This window comes from Nannospalax galili, unplaced genomic scaffold (assembly GCF_000622305.1).
Source record: "Nannospalax galili isolate Female #2095 unplaced genomic scaffold, S.galili_v1.0 scaffold454, whole genome shotgun sequence".
NCBI lineage: Eukaryota > Metazoa > Chordata > Mammalia > Rodentia > Spalacidae > Nannospalax > Nannospalax galili.
In genome coordinates, this window is record NW_008334929.1 from 3,338,981 (window position 1) to 3,356,116 (window position 17,136).

The window sequence follows — 17,136 nt, forward strand, 5'->3', positions numbered from 1 at the left end:
ATATGCCAAAGAGTGGTATAACTGGGTCAAATGGTAGGTTCATTTTTAGTTTTTTAAGGATTCACCACATTGCTTTCCATAGGGGTTGAACGTTTGCAATCCCACCAGCAGTGGATGAGTATTCCCCTTTCCCCACATCCTCTCCAACATTTGGTGTCATTTGTTCTCTTGATCTCAGCCAGTATGACTGCATAAGATGAAATCTTAAATTGGTTTTAATTTTCATTTCCCTAATTTCTAATGATGTTGAACATCTTTTAAGATGCATATTTTCCATCTTTCTTTTTCTTTTGAGAACTCTCTGTTCAGCTCCTTAGCCCATCTTTTGATTGGGTTACTTCCTTTCTTGATTCTTTGTATTTTGAGTTCATTATATATTCTGGATGTTAAACCTCTGTCAGATGTGTCGCTGGTGAAGATTTTATCCCACTCTGTGGGTTTTCTCTTCACTTCCTTGGTTGTCTTTTGATGTAGAGAAGATTATTAATGACGTCCCATTTGTTGATTCTTGACCTTATCTCCTGAGCAGTTGATCTACAGTTTAATTGCTACACCTATACCTTGTAGTTTATTGAGAACGGTTTCCTCTAAGAGTTTCAGAGTTTCAAGTTTCACATTGAGGTCTTTTATCCTTTCGGAGTTGACATTTGTGCAAGGTGAAAGAAAGGGGTCTAGTTTAATTGAATGGTCTTGGCCCCTTTGTCAAATATCAGGTGGCTGAAATTGCATGTACTCATATTTCGGTTTTCAATTCTGTTCCATTCATCTATGGGTCTATTTTTTATTTTTTTTGCTAGCACCATGCTGTTTTTATGACTATAGCTCTCTAATACAGTTTAAAATCTGGTATAGTAATCCCCCCAGCATTGCTCTTCGTGCTCAGGTTTGCTTTGGCTATCCGAGGTCTTTTGTACTTCCACATGAATCTTAGGATGGTTTTTTCCAATTCTGGGAAGAATATCATGGAGATTAAAAATATGAATCTATAGTTTTCTTTTCTGGTTGTATCTTTACCTGGATTTGATATTAGAGTGATGCTGGCTTCATAGAAGGAATTTGGAAGTTCTCCCTCCATTTTTATCTTTTTGAATAAATTAAGTAGTATTGGATATAGATCTCTGAATGTCTGGTAGAATTCTGCTGTAATTCCATCTGATCCTGAGCTCTTTCAGTCGAGAGCTTTTGTATTACTGTTTCCATTTCCTTATATGTTATGGGTTGTTTAAGCTGTTGATGTCTTCTTGGCTTAGTTTTGGTGGTTCCCATGCTTTTAGATACCCGTACATTTCTTATAGGTTTTCAAATTTAGTAGTGTATAAGTTTTTCCTTTTAATGTTCTGGATCTTTTTGGTGTCTGTTGTGAAGTTTCCCCTTTCATCTCTGATTTTGTTGATTTGGAGGTGTTCTTTTTTCTTTTGGCTAACTGGGCAAGCCGTCTGTGAATCTTGTTTATCTTTTCAAAGAACCAGCTCTTGGATTCGTTGATTCTCTGTATTGTTTTCTTTGTTTCTATTTCATTAATTTCTGCTCCGATTTTTTAAATTTTTTCTTGTCTGCTAGGTTTGGGTTTCATTTGTTGTTGTATTTCAAGTGTTTTGAGTTGAAATGTTAAGTCATTTATTTGTGTTCTTTCTGACTTTTTAATGTGGGCACTGAGAGCTATAAACTTCCAAAGACTGCTTTCAATATGTCCCAGAGGTTTTGTTGTGTTGTATTGTCCTTTCCATTTAGTTCCAGGAATACTTTTATTTATGTCTTAATTTCTCTTTTGACCCATTCATCATTCAGGAGTGTGTTGTTTAATTTCCATGTGTTCATGTAGTTACTAGGGTTTCTTCTGGTGCTGATTTTAAGCTTTATTCCATTGTTGTCTGATAGAATGCATGGAATTATTTCAATCTTTTTGTATTTGTTGAGGTTTGTTTTGTGCCCCAGGATAGGGTCGATTTTGGAGAAAGTTCCATGGGTGCTGAATAGAAAGTATATTCTTTGGTGCTTGGATGGAATATTCAGTAGATGTCTGTTAGGCCCATTTGATAGCTGTATGGTATTGTTTAGTTCAAATGTCTCTCTGTTAATTTTCCATCCTGTTGATCTATCTAGTGGAGAAAATGGGGTATTGAAGTCCCCTCCTATTAATGACCTGAGATTAATCTGGGTCTTAAAGTCCTGTAGTACTGATTTTATGAATTTGGGTGCACCAGAGTTTGGTGAATATATGTTCATGATTATAATATCTTCTTGGTCAATTGTTCCTTTGATCAGAATGAAGTGGCCCTCTTTATCTCTTCTGATTCACTTTATTTTAAAGTCTATTTTATCAGATATTAGAATTGCAACACCTGCTTTTTTCTTAGTACCAATTGCTTGGTATATTCTTTTCCATCCTTTCTCCTTAAGGTAGTTCCTGGCCTTGAAAGTGAGATGAGTTTCTTGCAGACAACAAAAAGATGGTTTTGTTTCTTAATCCATTCAACTAGTCTGTGTCTTTTGACTGGGGAATTCAGTCCATTGTCCATTGAAGTTATTAATGAAAGACGAGTATTGAATCCTGTCATTTTGATTTTTGTTTATATTCTTGCTATAGATGTACTTTTACACTGCTATACCCTCCTTGGAGTTCTTTCCATAACCCTTGGGTATAGTCATTCCTTTCTTCAGCTCTTTGTATTGCTTCAAAAACTCTCTGAAGGGCTGGTTTTGTGGACATGAATTCTTTCAGCCTATTTTTGTCATGGAAGATTTTTCTTTTTCTTTTGACTATAATAAACATTTTGGCTGGGTAAAGTAATCTGGGTTGGCATCTGTGGTCATTTAGAACTGGGAATACTTTGGTCCATGCTCTTCTGGCTCTCATAGTTTGCACTGAAAAGTCAGCTGTAATTCTGATGGGCTTTCTTTTATATGTGACTTGGTTTTCTTTTGTAGCTTTCAGTATTCTCTCTTTGTTTTGTACATTTAGTGTTTTTGCTATGATGTGCCATGGAGAGTTTCTTTTCTAATCCTATTTGGTGTTCTATGTGCTTCTTGTATGTGTATGGCTATATCTTTCTTTAATTTGGGGAAATTTTCCTCTACAATTCTGTTGAAGATCTGGTCCATACCATTATCCTGAGATTCTTCTCCTTCCTGTATGCCTATGATTAGTAAGTTTGGTCTTTTTATGGTGTCACACAATTCCTGCATATTCCTGTGTTTTCTTAAATTTTTCATAATCTTTGTTTGAGTGGTCTAATTCGTTCACTTTATCTTCCAGTCCTGATATTCTGCTTTCCATTTCATTCATCCTATTGGTGAGGCTTTCTCCTGTCCTTTCTAATTGGCTTACTAAGTGTTTCACTTCCTTCTTCATTTCAGCCTGAATATTCTTCAATATTTCTAACTCTTTTCTGAATTCATTGAGTTTATCCCTATCTTCTTTCAGTTCTTTGATTTGTGTCTTGTTTAAATTCAATGAATTCTTTTATCATCTCTATAACTGTTCTTTTGAGTTCCATGTCCTGTGTTATCTCTAGGGGGTTCTCATTGTATACCTCTACAGGACTGCTGGACGTGGTGGGGATATGTTATTTTGGTTTTTCATGTTATTATTTTTTCTCTGAGTTTGGCATGTGGATTTCTTTTGTAGTTTCTGATTCTTGTGTGATACTCAAGCCTTCTTTTGTTCAGTTTAGGTCTGCTCCTTTTTGTAAACTTTATATACCTTTGTGGTTTACTTGTTGGGCATGAAAAGCTGGTTGTTCTAGGCTTCAGGTTCTCCCTGCCTTTGATTTTGTATTGGAGTGGCCAAATTGCTTTCGTCCTGCTGCTCAGGAGTTCCCACAGAGGCCCAAGTCAGATGAGGATCAGATGCTCTCAGACTTTCTCCTAATGTCTGGATCCCTCCATTTCTGGCCTCAGGAATTTGGGGGCTGGGATGGCCTGGGACCAGGGCCCAGGAAAGATGCTGGCCCCAGGAAGCTGGTGGCTGTGCTGCCCAGGGATGCAAGGGGAGGTGGGGATAGGAAGAAGCCCTGAGGGCTCCTGGGGACTAGAGGGAGGAATTGGGTTGGTCTGGATGCAAAGGATCAGGAAGCAGTGGGGATTCTGGGCCAAGAGATCAGTCCACGGGTCTGGGGTGCCAAGACAAGAAATGGCCCAGTACCCAGGCTAGGAGGAGAGATGGGGTGGGGGAGCTAGGAAGGTGAATGAGGCTTGGGGAGTCAAGGCCTGGTCACATGGTTAAATTTTATTTAAAGCACTTTTTAGTATTTAGAACTCCCAGGTAAACATAATGTGGTACTCAAGATGGTGTGACTCTCATTTTTCCTTTACAGTTTTCTTCTTTTGGAAACAACTACCAATGTACAAGTGACAATCAAAATGAAATCCAGGACATGGCATGCCCTCTGTTGTAACTACTGAATATTAAAACCTTTAACTATTTGTAATTACTGTACAAAGCATCAAGGGTTTTAAATGGCACAGGATGCAAACGTGGCAAGAAGATGCCTCGAGCACAGGACTCTCGGATGGGACTGCATAGTTATCATTCAAGTTATGCCCGACTGGGCTTCTCTACATGGACACCGAGATCTGAGTTCGGATGTTTCCCTCTTGCTACCCTGTGTTCATTTGGCGCCAGTGTCAGTGGCTCTTTCACTGTGGTTCTCAACACAGCTGTGTTCTTGTCAGGTAAGCTTTGCTCTACAGTCTGTGAGAGCTCCGGGGAGGCAGTCTCGTTTCCAGAAGTGCCTGAGCCAAGTCGTATCACACTATCAAATGGCATGTGGTGCAGGCTCTACATGATGCTTGAAGAGGCCTCAAAACTATCATTGATCTTAATAGTTATGCCACAGCAAGGTTAGTAGTGGCTATAAGCCTTCTTTCCTGGGCTAATCAGACAGAGTGCAAGCAAAAACTTTTTTTATCTGGACAAAAAAATAAAGATGACTAAAATCCAGGAAGAGATGGGAGAGGAGAGGAGAATGCCAATCCTAGGCTAAAGCAGAGTAGGAAGGCTTAAGGACATCTGGGCACTGAGGAGAGGTGTAGGCTGAGTACCACTTGGTGTAGGCGAATGGTGAACGGAGCCAACAGACTGTGTGCTGGATCAGATTTTGGCTCTGAGGAAGTATCTCAGCTGAATGAAGGCCAATGAATTGCCAAATAGGGAATCTATCTAGCTATTTTAGTGTTTCTAATTACAGAGCTAATTGCTACATTACAGGAAACAAACACTGAACCAGCACATTAAGAACGTGTCCCTCATTAGTGGTATTTTCAGTCAGGACTACAGTTCCAGAATGGGTTATTTATGGTTTTGTGTAGCTAGAGCACAAGGAGGCGTGGAGTAGATGAGCAGGCACACACAAATAAATAGCAAGTGCTTTAATGCATGTAACACTTAGACAATGCTTACTCTAATCTAGTAATTGTTTCTGGAGATATCCATATGATAAAGAAAAATCTGCATAGGACACTACATTTTTATAACTGTCTTCAAATATGCTCCATATATGTTAAGTAATTTTAAAATAACCGTATTTGTCAATACAGCTATTATTCCCATTTTACAGATGATGATGTGACTTAGAGGGGCCCAGATGTCCTAGTGCCACTTAAAGGCACTTTCTGAGCATCATCTTTCTACTGCTTGACTGCTGCTATTCCAAAACAGAGGGGCTTACTGGCCTTCTGATCAGGAATCTCATGGGTCAAATAGAAGGGGCATCCACGGATGGTGAGTTGGTTCAGGAAAGCTAGACTTTATCTAGAAAATTATCCATTTTACTTTATTTAAAAAATATTTATCTGTTTATTTAATTTTATGTGTATGAGTATGTTGCCTGCATGTGTGTAAGTGTACCCGTGTTGTGCAATGCTTGTGGAAGTCAGAAGAGGGCATCAGATTCCCCTGGAACTGTTAGCCGATCATGTGGCTGCTGGGAATCAAACCTGGGTTCTTTGCAAGAGCAGTCAGTGCTCTTAACAGCTGAGCCATCTCTCTGGCCCCATGTTAACTATTTTCGAATGCACCAGCAAAACTGCTCAGTTTTCAACAACCCTGCTGTTGGCTGCATGCCTTCTTATCCTAAGCATGGTTCACACCCTCTCTCTTCTGGACCAGCATTTCTAGAGGGTTCTCCAGTTACCCGTCTTCTCCAAGAACCAGCAGCTGTTGTGTTTTGCACCTTCCACTGGGTTTTATATGATTATTCCTGGTTTTATTTTTGTGATTTCCATCCTCTGCCTCTACACAGAGGCTTACTCTGTGTTTAGTTCTGAATCTGTGAGTTTGTTTAGCTGTTAGTTTTGACAACTTGTTTTCTAGTATGACTTTTGTTCTATTTTAAGGTTTGTTTTGATGAGTACACGTGTGTATGTTCTGTGTGCATGTATGCCTGTGAAGGCCAGAAGTGGTTGTCAGATCGCCTGGAGCTGGTGCGACAGGCAGTTGTGAGCCACCCAATGTGGGTGCTGGGAACTGAACTCAGGGTCTTTGCAAGAGCAGCAGGTGTTCTTAAGCACTGAGCCATCTCTTCAGCCTCTGGGATTTGTTCTTAATTAATTAATAACTTAGCAGTTTTTGTTTATAGTTTCTGAACTAAATTAGAAACGGTGGTAAATATCTCCTGATGTTATGCAAGTTTGTTGTACTGTGGTCAGAAAAAATGCCTGCATGATATAGTCTGGATTTACGTGGAGTTTATTTGGATATGTACATTAATATACTTTAGTTTCACTATTTAACTGTTAGAATCATCTGGTAAATTCCCCAAATTCTTTAATTTCTGCTAGCTTTATCTTCTTGGGCTAGCATTTAAGTTTTTCTACTCCGTTTCCAACATCTCTGTGGTTGTCCTTAACATACACTGCACAAAGTATATCTTTAAAAAGTTCAGTTTGAGGGTCTTTGTCTTTAATTGGTGTTGTGTTTAATTGATTTTTCTATTGTGAGTGAAGTTAAATCTACATTTAATTTTCTTTGATTTTTGTGATTTCTTGAAACAATAATTTTGCATATTTTCTCCTCTTTCCTGCCTTTAGTAGTTTGATTTTCTTGACCCTCTATTTAACAGCTTATAATTCATTGATTTATTGAGATAGAGTCTGATTATGTAGCCTTGGCTAACCTGGAACTCATTATGTAGACCAGGCTGGCCTGGACCTCACAGAGATCCTTCTGCCTCTGCCTCCTGAGTGCTGGGATGAAAGTTGTCCTCCATCACACCTCAGTAAAGCTGTTTTTTAAACAGATCACACACACATTAGGTTCTCATATCACATTTATGCATTTATTTACCTAGAATTTTAGTTTCTTTTTTGTGTATAAAATTTGCTGGATTATAACATGGGTCACATATGGACATTCACACACACGAAACAAATCCTAAGGGTACAGTTTGTAAAAATATGTCCTTTATTTCTTTTAAATGTATTATTTTAGTTTCTTCTTGCTTTTTTTATGTGTTCTTTGGGTATTTATTTTCCCATTGTTCATACCCAGTAATTTTCTTACCTTCAGTAACTACTATAACTTATATTTTTAACTAGTCTCCCATATCTATTAGGAGCTGTTTTCCCTTGGATGCAGTGGCTCAGGCTTATAACCCTAACACTCAGCAGTCTGAGGCAGGGGGATCTGCAGGCAGGTCAGGAGTACAGGGAGTCACTGTCCCAAAGAGCTGCTTTCTTGGGAATGTCATGTGTCCTGAGTTCTGATCATTTAGTTCTCACTTTTTTAAAAAGAGGACTTTCTTTTTAGCTTTAATTTTAGACACACACACACACACACACACACACACACACACACACACATACACATACGTATACATATGTGTGAGTCTGAGTGTGGGCTTGTGCAGGTGAGAAGAGGACTCCAGAACCCTTGGAGCTGGAGTTGTCCGTGGTTGTGAGCTGGGAATGGAACTCAGGTCCCAAAAGGTGTCAGCACTCTTCACAGCTGAGCCTTCTTTCCAACTCCTTACTCTTTTATTTTTTAAACTTTATTCACCATGATGAGAGAGAGAGAGAGAGAGAGAGAGAGAGAGAGAGAGAGAGAGACTGAGACTTTGTGGAGTCTGTTTTCTCCTTCCACCTTTTCAAGGGTGTTTTTGAGAATCACACTCAGGGGCTCGGGTTTGTGAAGCAAGTACTTTTACCACTTGAACCACCCCGCCCGCCCCTTGTGTGTACTTTTGACATGGCTCTATCAGTGTGTCCAGTTTAGGAATTATCCACTCATTCTTTTTTTGTGACACACAGAATCCTGTGTGTGGCCCAGGTTGGCCTTGAACATCTAGGCTCAGGAGATGTCTTGCCTCAGCCTCCAGAGTTGCTGCACTTGAGGCTCAGACCACACCTGGCTCCACTTGTTTGCTTATTTACTTACCTGCGTTGATTTTTGAGAAAGCAACTTGCTATGTAGCCCAGGCTGGCCCTAAATTTGTAAATCTTCCCTCTCAATCTTCTGAGTCCTGGGATTTCAGGCCTTGTTTAGTTTGTAACACTCTAATCTCTCAAGTAGGGTTTACAAAGGGCCCTGAGATCAGGAAGTCATGCTCCCCACAGAGAAGAGCTAAGAGACATTGTTTCCATTGGACATTCAGGTGAGCGGCAGGAAGCAGCGGCCTTCCCAGCCAGCCTGGATACACTCAGCTCTCCTGGCCCTTATTTCTGAGCTCAGCTCTCTATCACCTCACAGCACTGGAGGCAGGGCCTGTGGCTTCACCTCCCTGGGCACTGACACTCCTATGGCCTTCCGTCGCACTGCCATCCCCTGGGGACCACACTCACGTTCCCCTGTGGCACTTGGATTCTCTCAAGCACACCTGTGCAGTCAACCTGTGTGTGCTGGGCCCACATCGGAGGTGCAGGGCGACAGCATCAGGAGGCTTGTCTTTGCCAACTTCATCTATGATACTTTCCAGACTCTGCTAAATACGTGTTCTTAAAACAGTCACTGACGTTTTGCAGCACAGATAAAAGGCCCTGCCTCCGGAGTACTGGGGTTAAAGGCGTGTGCCACAATGCCTGGCCTTCCCATATTTATTTTTAATCAGCGTATTTAATATGCAGTCTGGACTGTTACACAACTAGCCTGAAATTTACTTCTACTTTTTTGAATTATGCAATAAAATGAGTAACAACAAGACCAGAATGACTGATATCAACATGTTACACTTTGTACCTCCTGGGAGATGGGAGCTGTGCCAGTACAGGTTTCAATACCCTTGTCAGTGCTGAGCTACAGGAGGAGAACACACTTCTTTTCATGGTCGTTTTAGAACACAAAAGAGGTTAAAGTCACATTAAACACACTATGAGTCCATAGACATGAGTATTATCTTTAAATGTGAGGAACACTTATTGTACACATGTATTTTATTTATGTCTCCAACATAGACCAAAGTGCTCTGTCCCACACAGGAAAGCTGATGGTTATCAACCTTGACCCTGATTTTCTTAATTTATTGAACCTCAGAAACTCCAAGAAAACAGGAGTTCCATGAAGGAATTTAAAGTGACACTAGTTTATTTTGACTTTACCATTAACCCTCATATAAGTTCCTAAAATTACAATTTGGAATCACAACATGGAGTAAGAAAAAGCGCATGGCAATACTAACAAAGAGCTGCTCCAGTCAAAGACACAACACCCTGTGCCGGCTGGGGCCGAGGGCTTAGGGAAGAGCACTGCCAAGCACACAGGCCATGAGGACGGCCGCAGAACAGCCATGGGGAGGGGGAGACGGACACGCTTGGGTTCAGTCTCCGGGGAAAAGTACATGTTTTCTCTGATACATGGAATCTAAATTATGTTTAAAAATAACTATGTGTGTGTGTGTGTGTGTGTGTGTGTGTGTGTGAGAGAGAGAGAGAGAGAGAGAGAGAGAGAGAGAGAGAGTTGGTGGATGCCTGCAAGCCACAGCATGTATGTGGGGGGTGTGGAGGTCAGAGGCCAACTTGCAGGAAGGATTTGCTTCTCCTCTACCTGTTGGCTTGGTGGTAAATGCCTTTTACCTGCTGAACCATCTCACAAGCCAGGAATCTTGATTTTTTTTTTTTAAAGACATGAAAGTAGAAGAAACTATTTGGGAAAGAGGGTGACCAGCAGCAGGTGAGAGGGCAGACAGGCAATGGCAGGAATGAATGGAAATGTCATAATGACATCCATTATTTTGTACAACGACTGTGAGCTATAAGAAGTAGCCTCATTTTGAAACTGTATGACATTCTTGCAGTAAGCAGTGTGCCACATACCTGCCCCAGGCTGCCTCGTTTGTAGATGCTTTATTAACTGGAATACAGGAGGAGTCAATGACAGCTGAATTGTTCATCTTGTAGCAGAAACCGCAGCCGGGATCCAACATACATTCATTACAGTAACTGAAAGATGAAAAGAGTTATAGTCATGTCAGCCTAGTAACAAGTACTTTGAATATACTGGCATCCAGGTGCGGCCTGCACAGCCCACGCTATTGTACTAGTTTTGTCCAGGGCAAGTGACATGCAGAGCCAGGTGACAGCTGGCTGGTCATTTCCACCTCTCCCTCTGCTGACCATGGCAACTTTGGAAGCTATATATGAGATGGGGAGACACAAAGAAAGCCAGGTAGAGGAAAAAATGCTTTCCTAAACCACTGATACAAACTGCCAAACCACAAAGTGATCCACCTTGATCCAGCCTTGACTGGTTCGAAATGACAAAGCATTTCTTTCTTAGAAGTGTCTCTTCTTTGTGCCTCATCCATTTGAAACCAGAAATGTTCTCTCACACACACACATGTGCACATATGTATGGATCTGTTTGTATATAGGTATACAGCTACTGAAACAGAAAACCTAAACAGTAAAAGAAAATGTTTAAAGAAAACTTTAACAAAAATACAAATGACCAAAATATGGCCACTGCTAACGTCTTGGTGAACACGTGCATGTTTCACAACTTTGAGTTTGAACTGTGCACTTACCTTCGCTAACAGCTAATGGTGTAGGAAGACAGGTCATCTTTTGAGTCAGTTATGCTTATGGAAGGATCTCAGAGCTATTCATTCAATAATATTATCCTAACTGGAGGAAATTTTTGAGGGGGCCAGAGTTTTCCAACCTAAGCCTACAGGAAGCTTGTGGTGTGCTTTTCTCACAGGCAGGCTAGCCCTTCCTGTATGTGGCTCAGACACATGCCGTATTAGAGATACTATAGATGAATAAACCAAAGTTCCAGTTCAAGAATGAGAAACAGATGTAAATGAAAATACTCACCATAGAGTAGAAAGTATCAATTTCCTACTAATAGGACAGAGGCTGATTTAAGAGCTTGGGCTAATTTCAGTGGTAATATTTGAACTAAAGTGTAAAAGAAATTTACCAGGCAAAGAGAAAAGACATTTCAGAGAATTACTTATTTTATTGTTAAAAGATCAATCGGGGCTAGAGGGAAGGCTCAGTGACTAACAGCACTGGCTGTTCCTGCAGAGGACCCGGGTTCAATTCCCAGCACCCACATGGCAGCTAACAACCATCCATAACTCCAGTTCCAGGGGAATCCAACGCCCTCTTCTGACCTCCACGGGCACTGCACAACACGGGTGCATTTACACAAATGCAGGCGATACACTCATACACATCAAATAGGAATAATGAGTGAAATATTAAAATAGCTCATCAGCACAGAAATAATAAATATCACTGTGCACAATTAATTTTCCTATGGAGTATCAGAGGAGAAGCAGGTCATCTGAGATGCACATTCAAGAGACATCCAAAAAGACAGTATTTCTGAACCCTCAGAACACAAAGAACCCTCTGGATCATTTAGTCAAATGCTAAACACCTGCACTGTTTACAGATTAGATAACTGTCATGCTAGCTTCTCATTGTTAACTTTTCCCTCTTTTGGAATGAGACTCAGTCCTGGAAGTAGAGCAAAGAAGACATCTTTAAGAACTCACTGAAGGTCAGCGTGCTTCGAGAGGTGATTGAGCAGTGTTCTGGCTTGTTTCTCCATTGCTGTGACAAAACACTCTGACTACTAACAACCTGGGGAGGAAAGGGTTTATTTGTCTTACATCTCCTGGGTCACAGTTCATCCATGAGCCCAAGGTAGGAACTCAGGGCAGGAACCTGGAGGCAGGAGCTGAACACAGGTCATGGAGGAATGCTGCTTACTGGCTTGCTCCCTGGCCCCTGCTCAGCCTACTTTCTTATGAAACACAGGCCCACTTGCCCAGGGGTGGCACCACCCACAGTGGGCTGGGCCCTCTCACATCACTCAACAATCAATCACTCAGACACAGCCACAGGCCAGTCCAATGAAGGCAATTCCCCAATTGAGGCTCCCTCAACCCAGGTGTCAAGTTGGCACTAAAGCTATCTAGCACAAGCAGTGTAAAATACAAACCTCCACACAGAGCTCAGCGGGGTAAGCAGAGCTGCTGAGGGAATGGTAGGCCATGCCCTGAGAAGCATGGCCTGGCTGATTTGGGGAGGAAGATAATATAAATTCCTGTTTGTGATATTTTGTCCACACAAAGGAAAGTCTACCAACTCTAATTGTTTTAATGGCCTTAGATGATATTCCTTTGTAAAACATTAACTTACCTGTTTGAAAAAATTATATATTTCTATAAAATATTTAATTTAAAAATATTATTTTTATGTGTGTGTGTGTGCACCCTGTGCCTTCAGGAACGCACAGAGGCCAGAAGCCGGCATTGGGATCCCTGGGATAGGCTGGATGGTTGTTAGCTGCCATGTGGGTGCTGGGAACTGAACCCAGGTCCTTTGCAAGGGGCGCAGTGCTCTCAACTGTCAAGCCATATCTCCAGCTGTTGTATAATTTCTATAAAATGTATAATTTTTATAAAACCCCCAAAGCATAATGAGGATGGCTAGCAGTTACAGAGGCTGTACACACGTCAGATAGGAATTATCTAGGCTCCTCCGTCACTTAGCCAAGTCTCACCATAGCTTCCTACTTTTTGGGTTGCTTATGACCCCTCAGTGGCCTATGACAGTCCAGCTCTTCCAAGCACTAGAATAGTCAGTCAGCTTCTTGTTCCCATGGAACGGGTGTGGCAGCAGGCCTCCTGTGACTGCCAGCTGGCTCTTGCTTTCTTGTGGTTCACCTTTCTTTATCTTCTTCTTTATGTGCTCACTGTGGCCTGCCATCCCACTACCCTGCATTTTCCTGGTCTTGTATCTTTCCTTCACGGTCATGAATGGAATGCTTGCTTGTCCTCTGCCTGTGCTTCCCACAGCTGAAGGGGCCACACCACGGGAGAGATGGGCCATTCTTTTACAGCTCATGATCACTAGCCTCAAACGGGTTTTCCACAAGCCTGAAATTCTTAGTAGCTTTGACTGGTCAACTACATGATGGACTGTTTCGATCACTGTACAGAGAACTTTCTCAATCCTTCACTCGCCTGAAACTTCCAATGCTCAATTTTCTGGCACCCTGCTAATGATCCGAACTCCAGCTTCTAAAGGCAGGAGACAGCATCTTTGCTACCCACCTACACAAAAACACAAACCGCCCTCCCTGCGCCCACATCCAGTAACCATGAAAAGCTGTTCTTACTAAAGGCCAGTTTTTCTACTTAAGCTCTTTTCCCATTCCATCTCAGAACATTTTGATTGTTTACAGGTCCCCGTCCTGTTCCTCTTATGTACCTAGTGTCTTCAGATCGAAGTTTAAGCCATTGATGAGATCTTTATTCTTCTCTAATATAGGTGCTTAAAGCTGTGTATTTCCCTCCCAGCTCAGCTTTAGCTGGGTCCCATAGTTAGAATGCTGTCTCTGTTTTCATTCATCTCAAACACTTTCCCATTTCTCTTTTAGTCTTTGACTTGTTAATAGTTTAGGAATGTGTTAATTTTCACTTATCTATGCATTTTTCCAAATTTCTTTGTTTAGTAATATCTATTTTCACTCCATTGTGAAAAAGAATGTATTTTGGACAGTACCCTACATATAAAAACTCTTAGTTTACTGAGGCTTTTTTTGTGGCCTGCATTTTTGTAATCTATCCTGGGGAGCATTTCTTGGGCATTTGAGGAAAATAAGTATTCTGTTGTCATTAGGTTGAACAGTCTATAGATGTTAGTAGATCAACAAACTAATCTTAAGGAAGCTTAGTCCCAGTATTAGCTACTTTTCTGTTGGTGTGACAGAAACACCATGACCAAGGGAAGTTATAAAAGGAAGAGTTTATTTGGTTTATGGTTCTGAAGGGGCAGGAGTCCATCATGTTGGGGAGGCATGGAGGCAGAGGTGGCTGGAGGAGGAGCGGAATCTTCAAGCAGGCACAGGAAGCAGAGAATGGAAATCCAGCTAGGTTTAAGAGCTCTCTAAGCCCACCCCCTAGTGACGTGCTTTCTCCTGCAAGGTGACAACTTCTAAGCCCTCCCAAAACAGTGCCACCACCTGGCGACAAAATGTTTAAATACTTGGAACCTATGGGGACATTCTTATTCAAATCATCACCGCCCCCTAGTTTCTAACACTTCATCTCAGCTTAACTTTATATACATCCTAGAAATAGTTATATTTGACAAATATTTTTCAGACTACAGATTTTTCAGGAAAATCCATGCCCCACTCATTTGCAAATAAAGTTCATGGAGATGGCCTGGCCCACCTGTTTACTTTCTGTCCACCACTGCATTTATGCCTCAAGGGCAGAGTTAGGAAGTTGGCTATAAAGCTAAAAAATGATTACCATATGGCCCTGTACATTAAAAGTTTGCTAGTCCCTGGTCTAGAACACCTTGCAGATCCCACATGCAGATGCGCACTGTGCTCCTCAGGATCCCTTCCTTTCATCTTTACTCTGAGAACTACTGGTCCTCTACCTCCCAAGGGCTCTGTGCCACCCACCCCTGACCCTTCACTTCCTTCATGGCTTTGCTTTCTTCTCTGACTTCTTCGTGGCGAATCCCACTGAAACATGCAGATCCTTGATGCAGGTTCTGACAGTCATTCTACAAACATCATGCTTGGCTCTTGCCAATCATCTTTCTTCTTTCTGCATCTATGCTACTCTAAGAGAGTGGAAACACACACACACACACACACACACACACACACACACCATTCTCACAGCTGTAATGATACAGTGCTTGCCTAGCATGCACAAGGCCGCAGGTTGGATCAGCAGCAGAGTAAAAACAGAAATAAAGACACACATTTCCCAAAGGCGAGCTTGGATGCCCCTCATTGCTGCTAGTGAAGTTGAAGCTGGTCCCCACCAGCAAGCTCCCTCAAGCTCACATGGATTCTCCAAGTACCCATAGTTCTCCTTGATAATTCATCATTCTACAAAGCATTTAGACAATGCCCTGTCTTTGCTGGGAATTAAAACCACCCGAATGTGACACCTTCAAGGCCACACTTTGACCCTTTGTCCTGCTTTTCAGAAGCATGGTTATAATAAATTCCCCCACCTATCCTGGAAGTAGGCCAAATGACCTCTTTCCCAGAGCTGTAGCCTATACTGACAAGACAGTGAAGGGCCTGGACAAGCAGTCTGGGTGGGTCCCCAAGTTCTTTAGAATGAGCTCATGTCCTTAGGCCCCCAAGAAGATTCCCTGGGTCTTTTTTCTGAAGCTTCCTAGCTCACGTGAAACTGATCAATGCACCTTCTGCTGCTATCAGTAATTATAACAAGACATGTGAAGGAAGGACATTGCTTTTTCTTCACAATATCTAACTCTGTAGTAAAAACTGAAGGTTTAAAGCAAGGTCTTCATCAGCTTTGAGCTCTGACAGGAGCAAAGCCAGATCTGTCCCCACTTCTTCTCCTTCAGGCTCTGAGAGTGAGGTGCTCCAAGTGTCTGAGGCTCATTCCCACTGGCCATCATCTTTGCTGTAATGTCTATTTACCTCCCGTAGGGCACAGCCATGATTCACAAGGTTTCCTCCCGCAAAGCACAGCCCGTGGTCCATATGGAGGTTTCCTCTGGCAGAGCACAGCCCATGGTTCACAAAGGGGTTTCCTCCTGCAAGCACAGCCATGGTTCATATGGAGGCTCAGGCAGCTCCTGTGTTATGACCAGCATGAAAAACTCCCTTCCTGCTCCTCCACACTCACACCCAGTGTTCTCCCAATGACAGGGGCCAAGGACTAAAAGGGATTGGCTCCCTTGCCTTCCCAGGCTCAGGGCACTGTATGGGAGGAACTCTGCCAGCCTCTGCCTGGACATGAGCTTTAGGGACTCTGCTAAGGTAAGACAAGATTTCCCACTACTTTTATCCTTGACCTGGGTTTGTTCCCCCTTTAATCATAGGAAAATCCTTCCAAATACCACAATATGCCTAGCTTCAACTAAACATTTTGAAGTTAACACAAAGCATTACACGTTCTGTAGGTCTGCTGACTGACATTTAATAGGGAACATAACCATGACTTTAGCAAATGGCACTAACAAAAATGATCAACTAGAAGTGGCCAGTTTTCAGACCTTACAACCTTCCTGAAAATGACTGGATGGAATATACCAAAGTACTTACGTCTAAAAAACTATCATTAAAATGCTCTGCCCCAAGAACAATGCCTGTAAGGATTCGCTAAACATGGATTAACTTTTTGGCATGCAAAAGCAACTATTAATACTATGTCTATTTAGCAGACTAATAGTAGTAGGTTCTCTGCTGTGGCCTGTGACTTGTCTAGCTACTGACCGCAGTGTCAGGAAGGGACTCCATCTTGTGAAGTGGGCCTTAACTCTAATCAGAAGGTGGTTGGTCACTCCCATAGTATTCACACTATTGTTGCAGCAGTGGACATATTTTGCCAAGCCAATTGATGCTGGCGTTCCCAGGGTTCACAGCTGGGTAACGTTGGTGATTACCTTTCTCTACCAGTAACCTGCATAGCACCTTCTAGTACTACTATGAAGGCTAGCCAGCAGAGATGAAGCTTCAAGGTCAGTATCAGCTTGATTTCTCCTTGTTTGGTCTACGACTCAGGTATGTAGGGCTTCAGCAAGCATAAGACCTGTGCAAACCCAAGCCAGACAAAACCCCAGCATGGGTAGAGAGGTTGGCAAGAAGCCCCAATCTTAGTTGAGGACCATGTGGCAATTGATAGCTGCTAAAAGGAGAGAGTGAGTTTTCCTTACTGGTGTGTTATCTGAGAGGTTGACCAG

At 42.0% G+C, this 17,136-nt stretch overlaps 1 protein-coding gene across 1 annotated transcript in view; it reads right to left on the bottom strand.

Moving 5' to 3' along the window:
• Slc2a13 (solute carrier family 2 member 13) overlaps positions 1-17,136 on the bottom strand; it is a 332,552-nt gene that overhangs the window by 55,115 nt on the left and 260,301 nt on the right. Inside the window, exon 7 of the mRNA XM_017797293.2 lies at positions 10,246-10,371. Within this exon, the coding sequence (XP_017652782.2) occupies positions 10,246-10,371 (126 nt within the window). The remainder of the gene's footprint in view (positions 1-10,245; positions 10,372-17,136) is intronic.